This window comes from Megalobrama amblycephala, linkage group LG15 (genome assembly GCF_018812025.1).
Source record: "Megalobrama amblycephala isolate DHTTF-2021 linkage group LG15, ASM1881202v1, whole genome shotgun sequence".
Lineage (NCBI taxonomy): Eukaryota > Metazoa > Chordata > Actinopteri > Cypriniformes > Xenocyprididae > Megalobrama > Megalobrama amblycephala.
In genome coordinates, this window is record NC_063058.1 from 22,065,955 (window position 1) to 22,079,462 (window position 13,508).

The window sequence follows — 13,508 nt, forward strand, 5'->3', positions numbered from 1 at the left end:
AAACTGAACATGCAGCACAGACCAGAAGCAGGAGTCAGATTTCATTTATCACGAGAGTGGGGAGTTGACTGGCAAGACTATGGCGGAAGATTTGGTTTCACAGCTAAATGTGAAATGGCCAATCGGCAATATTTTGAATTTAAACCAAATGGTACTAGGGAACCTGCAAAGGGTGATACGGGTAAGAGAGAGAGAGATGCATGTGTGAATTACCTGCGTCTTTGCAGTGTCTCTCTATTAACAATGAAGTTGTGAGTTGAATTACTTCAAAACCAGCGCTGTTACCCCATTGTCTCTGAGAAATATAGTGTATCGATTCAGTAGCAAAGCTATTTTATTAATAAAAGCTGCAGGGCAGTTAAGTTTCTGTGCGTGCTTCAATGAAAAACAGCACGTTTATATAAAACTGTGACTAAACTGACTGGAACTACCTGTGCATTGAATTTACAGCCAATCAAAATTGAGTATTCAGACAGACCATGGTATAAATGTATTTAATCGCATACGTTAATGAAATTTGACAGCCCTTATATTGATTAAATGATTCTGTATTTTATCGAACGAGTAAACAAACAAACGCTTGTCTACAAAAAAGTTGATGTAAAGACCGTTCCAAAAGGATTTCACAATAATGAACTAATTAATTGTTCACAATTTTCCTTTCAGCTTTATGAACTGGACAATGACCCAAAACGGAAGGAGTTCCTCGACGATCTCTTTGCGTACATGCAGAAACGAGGTAGGGCGGGCTCTTTTATTCCCATCTCAAACATTAATTTTAGAGACCTACGTTTTGTCTTTATAGGACACGTTTCCATATGAAGAATTTAAATCCACTTTAGCTTCACTCTTTCAGGATGTGCGATTTAATCGGACACCTAGCATGGAGACGGCCCCCTTAGTTAAGTGGAATCATATGTCCCCGGTCTCAGATTAGCATACTGTGACAGAAAGATGGGCCTGACGGCGTCATCCGACTAAGACTAAGCTCTCGGTGACACAGCTTGACGGGACTATTAACCCCATACCATGGGTTTAAACTCAACCAGATGGAGAGCTGTTTGTGTTGGTCTACCATCAAACCCCCCCCCCGTACCACCTACTAGTGTGCGTAAGTGGGCTTGTCAGCTGAGACTTCATAATAGACGGGGGATGGGAGAAGTGTGATCTTGCCAAACGTCTGTCATGGAGGTCCTCTCAGCCATGATTAATGATGTTTTTTTGACTGATGGAGTGTGTGAAAATGACTTCTGTGGGTGACGGTTGTGTGTTATTCAAGGTATCCAAGATATCCACTGAAAGTGTTTCAGTGTGCGCCTGGTCTTATTTTAAAAACTAGCCTGTGGTGGTTATCTTCTCAATCGTTTTGCGTCTCAAAATGCAAATGTCTATTTTAACCGTGACGTTCAGATCAGTGACCAAGACTAGTAGGAGGTTTTGCACAGATTGTGTCCTGTTTCCACTCAGCAGCTTTGAAAAGCAACCAGACATTTCTTGTTTTGTTGATTCGGTTGAGTCTGGTGTTGTTCTGAAGGGTCTCTGGTGGCAAGCTATCGGTGACTAGCTCACTAACATCTCTCACTCTACTTCAGTTTATTCCAGTGGTCAACCGATAAGGATTTTTTGATGGTTGATGCCAATGCCAATCTTAGAAAGCAAGTGGCCAGTATATCGCATTTAATTTGTATTAGGAAATTGATTTAGGAAAAATTAATTTTGAAATGGATAAATCTTTAAAATAAGCTTAAATTTTTATTTTAGATGGAAATTGTATCTTTTTTTAATAGTTAGGTCTGCTAAACCAATGTTAAACAAAGACAGTAAATGGATGCAAAGATGGATGTCAAAATAAAAGTTCGTTTCCAACACTTAAAGGATTAGTTCACTTTCAACTAAAATTTCATGATAATTTACTCACCCCTATGTCATCCAAGATGTTCATGTCTTTCTTTCTTCAGTCGAAAAGAAATTAAGGTTTTTTTATGAAAACATTCCAGGATTATTCTCCATATAGTGGACTTCAATGGCAATTTTGACGGTTGAAGGTCAAAATTACAGTTTCAGTGCAGCTTCAAAGGGCTTTAAACGATACCAGACGAGGAATAATGGACTTATCTAGAGAAACGATCGGTCATTTTCGAAAAAAAATTTAAATGTATATGCTTTATATAAACAAATGATTGCCTTCCAAGTGCTTCTGCCAAAACCGCACTTTCCGTATTTGCGTAAAAAATGGAACTGGCGCTGCATTCGTTCCGTAAGTAGAATAGGGAAGGCGTAGGACATACAGCGTAAACTTTTTTTAAGAATACTATTAAAAATACTAATATAAAATAAAAATTTTAACTGCCAAACAGAAATACTTATCGACCAGTGCTGAAAAATTTGCCAAATATCAGCCGATATAGATCAATCAACAACTAGTTTATTTCAACACCACAAAAATGTAGGTTTGTTGGTGTCCTTTTTGGTAAGTTTAAAGAAATATTCCATGTTCAGTACAAGTTAAACAATTAGTTCACTTTAAAATGAAAATTACCCCAAGATTTACTCATTTATTTATTTATTTATTTATTTATTTAAGAAAACAAGGGGTGAATAAATAATTACTTAAAATTATTTTAATCCACAACTGTTGTTCATGCTTCACTTGCATTAAACCTGGAATATTCCTTAACATGCCACACCCACATTATATATATATATATATTTATGCTTTGATCTTTCTAACTTTTACACACACACCTATAAAAGTCGGCCTCTGCCCTGTGTATTGTCCACATCAGAGACCTTGAAACTTGATAAGATGGGAGGAGGACAGGAGCAGTGGCTGCAGGGGAGTTTTGTGAGGGGATGTTCAGTGTGTGCGTGTTGATTGGGGGCTGTGAGGGGGGGTGTCTTTTGCTCGGGGCCTGAGGGGATCAGATAGAGGGTGGGTGAGGTGGATTAAGAGGCCCCTGTTCCTCTCCTAAAGATTAATGAGACCCTAAAACTCAGGGCCCCACCTTTGATATAAGAAGAATGACAGACAGTAGAAAAGCAAAGACAATGCTGTGACTGCTGAATAACAGCGGGATGGGGAGGGGATTGCATGGATGAGAGGAAATGATGACAAGATGAGTAGAGAAAGAGAGGGCATAATAAGTTAATAGGAATGCTGAAAACCAGTTTTTAACAGTTTCAAAATGGGGAAAATAAGCCAGAGTTGATTTATTGTTTATGGAGAAGTGCAACTCTGTATATCAATTAAATGTATGAATCTTACTAAAATATTAAGGGAATTAATAAAAACAAGGTACAATCATTACAATACAACTAATTGTGACTTATTAGGCAATGGCAATATAAATAAAGATTAGTCTGGCTATCACCAGACCAAGCTCAATTTAAAATTGAACATTGGTCTGGGGAGTTTGCTATGTATTTCCTACTGCACAAGAGGCGTGATCAACGAGCATTAGTCACGCAATTGGAAAATCCTTCAACCAATCAGATCAACGATCCGGGTGACGTACTTTGCAGAGCGATGCGAAAACTCCAGACAGGTTTACCGTGTGTCTCAATCAGCTCCCTAGTTCAGTAGTCAGGGCACTGATCAGGGAATCAGCCACATTCACTTGCATGATATACTGATTCATGACCTAGGGAACTAGGGAGCGGATTGAGACGCAGGGTTAGTTTGTATTGGTTTGTAGCATTGATCCGCGGTTTGCAGAAGCAGCAATGGCATTGAGCGATTTTTGCTGGTAGTGCAAAAAAACATGAAAGTGATCGGTATTTACACCCACTCGAGCAATTTGTTTGCTAACTAAAGAAGTAATTCAGCATCGTCGAGAGCTTAAAAGGCGACTCTGATACTGTTCTGGTTCAGTGTAAATGAACGCGGAATATAGCCGCCCTAAACTACGTCATTGTCATGACAACCAAAAAGAACTCCAGTCAGCTCAGGCGGCGCGAGATTCAAGAAGCAGGGAGACGAAACATATAGAGCAAATAATAAAAATATTGTCTACCATCAAGGGGCATTGAAGTAAAAGAGTCCTGTACTCGCATCGTGAAGCAAACCACCAAAATAACAGCAGAGAATCGTTGTGTGTCATCAATCGTTGTTTGTAATCTTCCTATGAAGAGACTGTCGGATCAACGCTCTGCTACATTTCTCTCAGATAAGGTAAATGCTTAACACAATCGGCGTCACTGTGATTGTGCATTGTTATTTTGGAGTGACGGTTGTGCGAGAGACGGGTAGATCAGATAGAGTTTGAAAACTGCTTGCCGTCGCTTCTCTATCGTCATCATGTTATACCCGCCAATAGCGAGCAAGGTGGATAAGCCAGTCTGTGATTGGTTCCCGCAAAATTGTAACAGCGCAGCAGAAATGAATGTACGGGTTTCCAGACTGAGTTGCCGAGCGAAATCAAATCGCTGGGTTTACCCAGACTAAATAAAGATGCCAATATTCAACAAATAGTCAAATATATTTATAATCATGATAAGAAAAAAATAAACCGTTCTTATGACAATAGTTTATTAGCCTAAGAAAATGTTTAAATGTGTATGTGACTATTTGCTGTTTTCAAATGTGACTCATCCAATCAGATCACTCTTTAAGTAAAGACTAATGTAATGTCATTAAGGGTGCATAAAATATTCGTACTATATCAGATTATATGCAGACAGTGCTGTTTATTTATTTTAATTTATTGGTATTGGTTTATATCAGGGTTGCCAGGTTTTCACAACAAAACCCACCCGATTGCTAGTCGAAACTAGCCAAATTAGGTTTCGGGGGGGTCCCATGGTAAAAATCCGGGGGGTAAAATCCGTGTTTTTGGTGGGGTTCCCCTGATAAAATTCGCATTCCAGGGGCTAAATATGTTATTTGGGGTAGCTTCAACTCGCGGACATGAAAAACAACCTGCGGCAAAAGTGTAACAGTAGCCCAATTCCGCAGGAAAACTGCGAACTTGGCAACGCTGTCCGTATATCGGCCAGTATTGAATATTTAATTGTACATGCTCATTTTCCTTATTTTTACATTTATATTATATTTGTGGTCATCAAACTCATACCTAAAGTTAAAAGCTTGAATAATTTAATAACGTTGTTAAATGTAATCTTTAGCAAATCAAAAAAAAATTTTTTTGATGCTGTACATTATAATTTAGTAGCATTTATTTATTATTTTTGTTTATTTAGACAATATTGTATAGAATTGTAATATCAGGCACTTACCAGTTATTGCTTTTAACATTTAACAAATAATAATTTTATTAGTATTGGGCAGATTTTAATATAGAATTTTAATAACATTGTTTTAATATTTTAATATTGAAATTGAAAACCAAATATCACTGTACCAAATATATAAAAATGGCCAAGAAGAAATATACAATATTTATACAAATATATTTGAGGCTGTTGTAATTGACCAATCAGAATCAAGTATTCTAGAGAGCCTCATAAACGAAAGTCATCACAGTATCCTTTGTTGAATTATTTATCTGGCTCATTTTGTTGCCGTATTAATGTTAGTAGCTTCTCAAGAGCAGCTTTGAATTATGACTAAGAGCATGTGTCGCCCATTTTAATTTATCGTTGACATACCGAACAGCTGCAATAGAAGCACTGCTCGGTTTCCTATAGTCAGCAGGGAGGAGGTTATATGTGTGCATGGCCTCTATTGTGTGACTTCATAATAAGTGTGGCATGTCCTGTTTGGAGCGTTTGTCTTGTCACTCCTGAGGCTTGTTACTCTCCTCAAGCATGTTTATGACATCCTGGGTTTGAAGTGGGCTGCTCCTTTCCCACCCGAGCGCCTCTGTCTTTTTATGACCACCGACTACAGATTTATCTTGTAAAGTCAGGAAGATCCCCAAAAAACTCTTTCCTTATCCCTTTCTCTTTGCGTCAATGTTCACTGTCCCCCAGGGAAACGCAGCCTTGCACTGAGCCCTCAATTGGTTTGTTTTTATGGCTCAGTGGTATAGAGACACGGCCCTCCTAAACTAGTAAACATGTTAAAGTCTTAATTAAATGCGCTAAATCAAACTCAACAGCAAATTCCTCTTTGTGCAGTGTCAAATTCAGCTGAATTATGACCCAATAGATATATTAATAAAAAAAAAAGTCATATGCTAAAAAATAAACTACATTAAATTAAATTAAACTAAATTAAAAAAAAAAAATTAACATGCATTTATTATCAGCAGTGTGTTTTCTGTCTTATGTCAATGTCTTGATATGCTCATCTGTGATAACTAATCTTAATACCGATGATAATAATAGTTTTCTCTGTGAGTAAAGCAAGTATATGTGTAATCCTGCCTTAACCCACCTGAAATTAGCTCACATAGAGCCAGGGCGGCTATGCATATGCATCTTTGGAGTTGTAGAGAGGGGTGTCAGAGGAAATGAGAATATTTTATACAAGAATGGAAAGTGCTTAATGCCGAAGAAAATGGAAAAATTACTCTTTTAAAGTGTTGTCAAAAAATTTGACGATACCAGCATTTCCCCCTAGCGTTTTGTGCGCTGTTGAGTGGATTCGTAAACACCTCTGATTGGCCATTGTGTTCACGTGTTCAACAGATATGTCTGTGATTGGCTACAATGATCAACGCTTCAAAAACATGTTGTAAATCAGCCCATCCGTCTACCAGTGGATACATTATGGATCCGCTAATAGACTGCTTTCGAGTGTTAATTTTGACTGCAAATTTTGATTTAGTTTTAGTCATAGTCTTTTGACTAAAATGCCATTTAGTTTTAGTCATATTTTAGTCATCGGAAATTGTTTTAGTTTTAGTCTAGTTTTAGTCGACTAAATATCAAAAGATTTTAGTCGACTAAATCAACAGTAGATTTAGTGAATTAAAATCTAATTTAGTTAAATTTTGCATTAAGCATTTCTCTAACAATACATAGATCCAATACACTGATATACATCTGATATTCTCCAAACTGTTTCTGTTCACTTAAGACAACCAACTGTACTTTACTCGCCATAGCTAGTTAAAAGTTTTAGTAATATTTGGTGTTTATGTTTCTTAGTTTTTGCTTTTAAATATCTATATAGTTTTTTTTTTTGTTTTTTTTTGTTAGTGTAATACTTGAGGTTAAGCTAAAGCTTGGAAACTAGATGAAAGAAAATAAGTTTATGTTTTTATATATAGGCTATATTTTTTTTATTTGAGTTAACGTTTATTTCAAGTAATGAAGATTTTTTTATGGTTTTAGTTAACTATAATAACCCTAATACTTGTAAAATATATTGAATAATGTGTCAAATAATGTTCTTAGTCTTTCCTTGCTATGACAGAAGATACAGTAGCTTACTATGAATTAAATAGAAATTAAATTAAATACAGTTTATTATGTAAACAAAATGACAATGATGACCTGGAAAAAATAATTTTAAACCATACTGAAATACACCGTGACTCTTATTCTGAAATGTCTGCAGTCTGCATTGTAGCAGGCTGCTCATGAGGGTGATAAATATGCATTCTTACAACCGTTTAAAACATACTATAATATAAACATCGTGTAGTAAACATTGTCATAATTGATCAACATCAGCGTATAAGCAATCGCTTGGCATAAACGTGCGCAATTCGTTAATTGCGCAGCAGTCTGAAGTGCTGCTGCTGCGCGAGCCTGTAGAGCGCGCAATAGCGCCGCGTTTCCCACGGTTAGATTAGCACGTTACAATTCAAATGTGCGCATCTTCCACACAGGACAGCAGTCCTGACTGGATATCTTCCCAAATCGTCACTCTCTTTCATTTTCGTCTCGTTTTTATTCGTTGACAAAAATTAGAGTAGATTTTAGTCATAGTTTTAGTCATTCAAACCCCATTTTTATTTAGTCATCGTCTCGTTTTCGTCCGTGAAAAAATGTCGTTGATGAAAATTGACAAATTATTCGTCAATGAAATTAACACTGCTGCTTTCAAACACTCCCGTGTGTATCTGTGTAAGCGCTCGGTGAAGAGCATCAAAGATGTCTATTTGCTACATGTTTTTGAACTGTTGATCATTGTAACAATCACAGACATATCTGTTGAGTGCGTGAACACAATGGCCAATCAGAGGTGTTTAAGAATCCGCTCAACAGCGTTCGAAATGCTGGTATCGTCACATTTTTAAAATGTCGGTACCGAAGTCGGTACTTTTGACAACACTAGTTTGATGCAATTTTGTCAGTTTCAAGGATGTTGTGTATTCAATTTTTGGTGAATCTAAAAAATCTTGTTTTATCTTGACAATTAAGCACAGTTCTTTTTTTTTTTTCTTTTTTTTTTAAATGTATATAAATGTTTTTAGTTTTTCTTTTTGGCTGATGTTGGAGGTGGGACTGTTATTTTGGTTGGCACATCAGACTTTTATTTTTACAGCGCTTGAACACAAAGCACTTCCATTCTCCACCTTCATTAGTTCTCTGTTTGACAGTTCTAATACGCTAATAATTAAACTGTTAAACAAAAAAGTAAACTTTACAAAAAACTATTATAGCGTTTGCATTTGTATTAGTAATAGGCAAACACTATAATATTCATTTTCCATCAGCATTCAGCAAATATGCATTTATATAATTTAAACAAGTCTTGGAATATATCTAAGCATTTAATTTCACAAACCTTGCAGACTTGGTTGAATCCAGTAGTGAGATCTTCTGAAATATGTATTTTTTTTAGACAGAATCAAGAAGTTGGCATCTAAACTTTACTGTTTTTTTTTTTTGTTTTTTTAATTAATTTTCAAATGATTTCTAATTTGTTAAATATTAAGTAAAATAAATATAAATTATATATTATATCAGCCATCGGCCACCTTGCTCTCTTAAGATCTGCACTGGCACTGAAAAACTAATATTGGTTGACAACTACATTTTAAATAAATATAAAAAAAAAAAAAAAAAAAAGTTGTATTACAGTAGAATTTGTGTAATGGCAATCTAATGAAACCATTGAATTCATTCATTTATATTTATTTAGTCATTTGTACTTATATCATAAATAATGTGCAAAAGACTTGATTGGCCCTAAAATGAACTTTATTTTCTATATGCAAATATAATTTCTTGTTGTGTTTTTCTTATTTTTTTTTACTTGACTGGTGTGAAATGTGATCTGGCATTACTGAAGCGTTTTTCAGGATATCAAAAAAAAGATCTAGCCACACAACATCATTCAGGATCTTTCGTCGGATATGAGACCATGCACTTCCTGTATGCCCCCTCACTTCCTTTCTGCAGCAGCTTTACTGTAAGAATGGCATTCATTGTTTAGGTCAGTGTGGAATTTCCTTCACCAGCCCGGCGTCTCGACGCACCTTATTGGTTCATCGTAGAACGGAGGCTTCTTAATGTGGGCAGCTGTTTCCTCCTATATTTAGGGCAGTGGTCAGATTTACTGACCTATTTTTTTTTTTTTTTTTCCTAGCAAACAAATGGGGGAGGGGGTGGAATTAATGACGAAAAAACAAATTAGTTAGAAATTGCTTCCACTTCCTTTCAGTTTACAGAATTGTTTTGATTCAGTCCAAACGAGAAAAAAATGACAGCATTGTATCATTTTATAATAGATAAAGAACTAGTAAAGTGACTAAAGCAACAATGTGTCTGTCCTTTTCTGGAATTGAGTGTGGAACTGTCCTGCTTTTGTCTTATGGTTATGTCCTCACTGAACATTTCAGTTGATGTTCAGTTGAATTTCCTCTTTTCATACTTGTTCAGCACTCATCCGTTTGCATACCCTGCAACCTCATGCTTTTATTTCATTAACCCCGTCTTGACGTGTCTCCTTGCCCATTTCTTGAGACGTATGAAGGGAGACAACATGATATCAATTAGGATTGCAGTGCTTCAGCATTACGCCCTAGCACAGCTTACATCAATCAATAATGAAGCCTCTTTAGCAGGAAAAGGCTTCCAATGACTTTTCCATTCTTGAGTTTGAGCTAAATTGGTTTTGCAGTTATGGAGCGCGTCACAAGGTCGCTCTCTAGACGCCACTTCTCCACGTGATTTCCTGTGGACCCGTACCTGAATCTCGAGCTCGGTGACCTAGAGCTAACCTTTTGCTCGAATCTGAGCAGCGATTGTTTGATGAATGAGTAATGTCATTCCCAGCATTAAATAACTGCCTTTCAAAGGAAGCCCTTGCTCCGGACTCTCCGGGGGGGTGCTGGGCCTTGTATTGGAGGCCTGGGCTTCTAAATTACACTGAGTAAATGCACGCTTTATGGCTGTTTGCTGTGAGGAGTTTCAGGATGGAACATTCTGCCCCCGATAATTCAAGAAGAACCAAACATTAGAAACAGCCATTAGAACTAGGTGTTTGAAAACCAATATTTATTTACTATAATATTTTATTTTATTTTAGGGGTGTAATGGTAACCAAACATGAAGTCGCGGTTCGGTGTGGGTTTGGTACAGCAGGGGGGAGAAAACTAATTTAATTTAATTTAATTTAATTTAATTTAACATAAAATTGCTTCTTTTTTCTTCTTTTTTGTGTCAACAAATTGTTAACATTTTCTTAAGGATAAAAAATCTACCTTAGCTAATGCTGTAAACCATATACAGGGAGCTCTTTCTTACACATTACTGTAATATTAAAGGTTACAATTAACAACAGAGCCCAAACTATTAAAATCAGTTGCAATTTATTTTTAGATATAATAATCAACACTCAAAAAAAACATGTAAATTGCACATTATTTTTCTACTTGAATTCATTTTTGAAATATAATCATATACACAGTTATGGTCATAAGTTGTTTTTATGACAAATTTATTTAAACATTAAATAATTAAAACATTACTAACGGGTAAAGTAAATATAATGCATATACAAGCTAATATAGTGCATATATATAGTGAAATGCTCCCTCTAGAGTTCATTTCTCTAGTGAAGTAACATGCTGTGGACACTAAATGACTTGCCTGAGGTAAATGTGATGCTACGTGAGATATTATCCTCAAGCTGTTTTATTGATATCTTTCCATGGTTGAAACACTGGTTGAGAGATTATTTTTCTTCTTCTGTACTTTTTCTTGTTGTGGCGGTTAGCAAACAGTGTTGCATTACCGCGCGCCCCCTTCTGGATTGGAGTGCGAATCGCTTGTGACTGACTGTTTTATTCATCTGACTGTAATGCACCGAAACGTGACGTGGCGGTTCAGGGCGAATACAGAATTACATGCACATTTCAGAATGACTATACATTTGTTAGCCATAGAATTAGTGTTATTGGTTGATATTTGTTTTGTGCACAGGTGCACAATCTATGTGCGATCCATGTTAATGAGAATGGAGTGGCTAAATTAGGGCGTAATCCTGACCTCAAGTCACCAGGACTATTTAACCCCCCACTTCTCACAAAGCGCACACGCATACATTAATTGGTTTTATTCCAGAATAGGCCCAGCGTGGTATGTGGGGGGAGGATTTGAGCATGGCATTATAGGGGCTCAAAGCCCCCCCCTCCTGTTCTGTACACACTTTAGTAACTCTGCTTAGAGAGCACAAGTGTGTGTGCGTGTGTGGTTTTAGTTGCCGCAATCCTTCCAAATGAGCTTCATTGCACTGGCCTCTACCCACACTGGCTCATTGCTCACAGATTAAAAACTCAATCACTTCAATCCCTCCCTGTTTTTCTGGAAGGGGTGGGCAGCACAGATACTCATGAGCTTTTAATGCTACAGATTGGCTTCTGCTTGCATCTCTATATTTCAGGCCATCACTTCTTATCGTCAGCTTATCATTTAGCATAGTTACTGTGTTGATTAACCCATCACTTCCCATTATTACGGTCTTAATAAAGCCAATCATTTCCGACAGTTGCTGTCTTGATCAGCCCAGCACAAGTTTAAATCAAGCAGAAAATTTAAACAAAGGCTCCTGTCCATTCTGTCTCCTCCAGGCACACCTGTGAATCGAATCCCCATCATGGCCAAGCAGGTGTTGGATCTGTACATGCTGTATAAGCTGGTGACTGAGAAGGGAGGTCTGGTGGAGGTGATAAACAAGAAGATCTGGAGGGAGATCACCAAAGGCTTGAACCTGCCCACCTCGATCACCAGCGCCGCCTTCACCCTCCGCACACAGTAAGATCTCCTGACGTTTTCCATGTACAAAAGTAGACCTACACATTCATTTACAGTACTTTTTACCATCAAGGTCTCCAACATCTCTAAAGTCATGCAGTAAGCTGACTGTTTTTGATCTTCTGTGGTAGGTATATGAAGTACCTCTATCCATATGAATGCGAGAAGAAGGGTCTGAGTTCCCCTGGAGAGCTGCAGGCGGCCATCGACAGTAACCGCAGGGAGGGCCGTCGCCCCGGATACAGCAACAGCCTGTATCGCTTTTCCCCTTCTCCCAGTGCCTCAGCCCCTCACCTCCTCTCTCCTCCCAAAATGCACCTGCCCGCCACAGGACACAACGGACTGCAGGCCACCCCCAGTCCCGCCATGAAGAAAGCCTCAGGTGTGCAGTCTTTTTGATAAGATAATCATTCCTGCTCAGGCCAACAAAGGCAAATTTCAATTTCTTTATATCCCTGGGTTATCTGTTTAGTACAGAGCCCCGCAATTGAATAATAGTAGGCTAAATCGTAAATAATAGTAGGCTAAATAGTGCGCATGATTTAGCAAATCGAGGGAACGAAATAGTAAATTGTGCACATGATATAGCAAATCGAGGGAATGAAATAGTAAATTGTGCGCACGATTTAGCAAATTGAGGGAACGAAATAGTAAATTGTGCGTATGATTTAGCAAATCAAGGGAATGAAATAGTAAATTGTGCACACGATTTGGCAAATTGAGGGAACGAAATAGTAAATTGTGTGCATGATTTAGCAAATCGAGGGAACGAAATAGTAAATTGTGCACATGATTTAGCAAATCTAGGGAACGAAATAGTAAATTGTGCACATGATATAGCAAATCGAGGGAATGAAATAGTAAATTGTGCACACGATTTGGCAAATTGAGGGAACGAAATAGTAAATTGTGTGCATGATTTAGCAAATCGAGGGAACGAAATAGTAAATTGTGCACATGATTTAGCAAATCTAGGGAACGAAATAGTAAATGGTGTGCATGATTTAGCAAATCAAGGGAATGAAATAGTAAATGGTGCGCACAATTTAGCAAATCGAGGGGATGAAATAGTAAATTGTGTGCACGATTTAGCAAATCGAGGGAACGAAATAGTAAATTGTGTGCACGATTTAGCAAATCGAGGGGATGAAATAGTAAATTGTGTGCATGATTTAGCAAATCGAGGGGATGAAATAGTAAATTGTGCACACGATTTAGCAAATCTAGGGAACGAAATAGTAAATGGTGTGCATGATTTAGCAAATCAAGGGAATGAAATAGTAAATGGTGCGCACAATTTAGCAAATCGAGGGGATGAAATAGTAAATTGTGCACACTATTTAGCAAATCTAGGGAACGAAATAGTAAATGGTGTGCATGATTTAGCAAATCAA

At 37.3% G+C, this 13,508-nt stretch overlaps 1 protein-coding gene across 2 annotated transcripts in view; it reads left to right on the plus strand.

Annotated features, from left to right (window-relative positions):
- arid3b (AT rich interactive domain 3B (BRIGHT-like)) overlaps positions 1–13,508 on the plus strand; it is a 39,413-nt gene that overhangs the window by 16,464 nt on the left and 9,441 nt on the right. For both annotated transcript variants that reach the window (XM_048158498.1, XM_048158499.1), the window contains exons 4-6: positions 667–739; positions 11,931–12,114; positions 12,246–12,496. In XM_048158498.1, the coding sequence (XP_048014455.1) occupies positions 667–739; positions 11,931–12,114; positions 12,246–12,496 (508 nt within the window). The remainder of the gene's footprint in view (positions 1–666; positions 740–11,930; positions 12,115–12,245; positions 12,497–13,508) is intronic.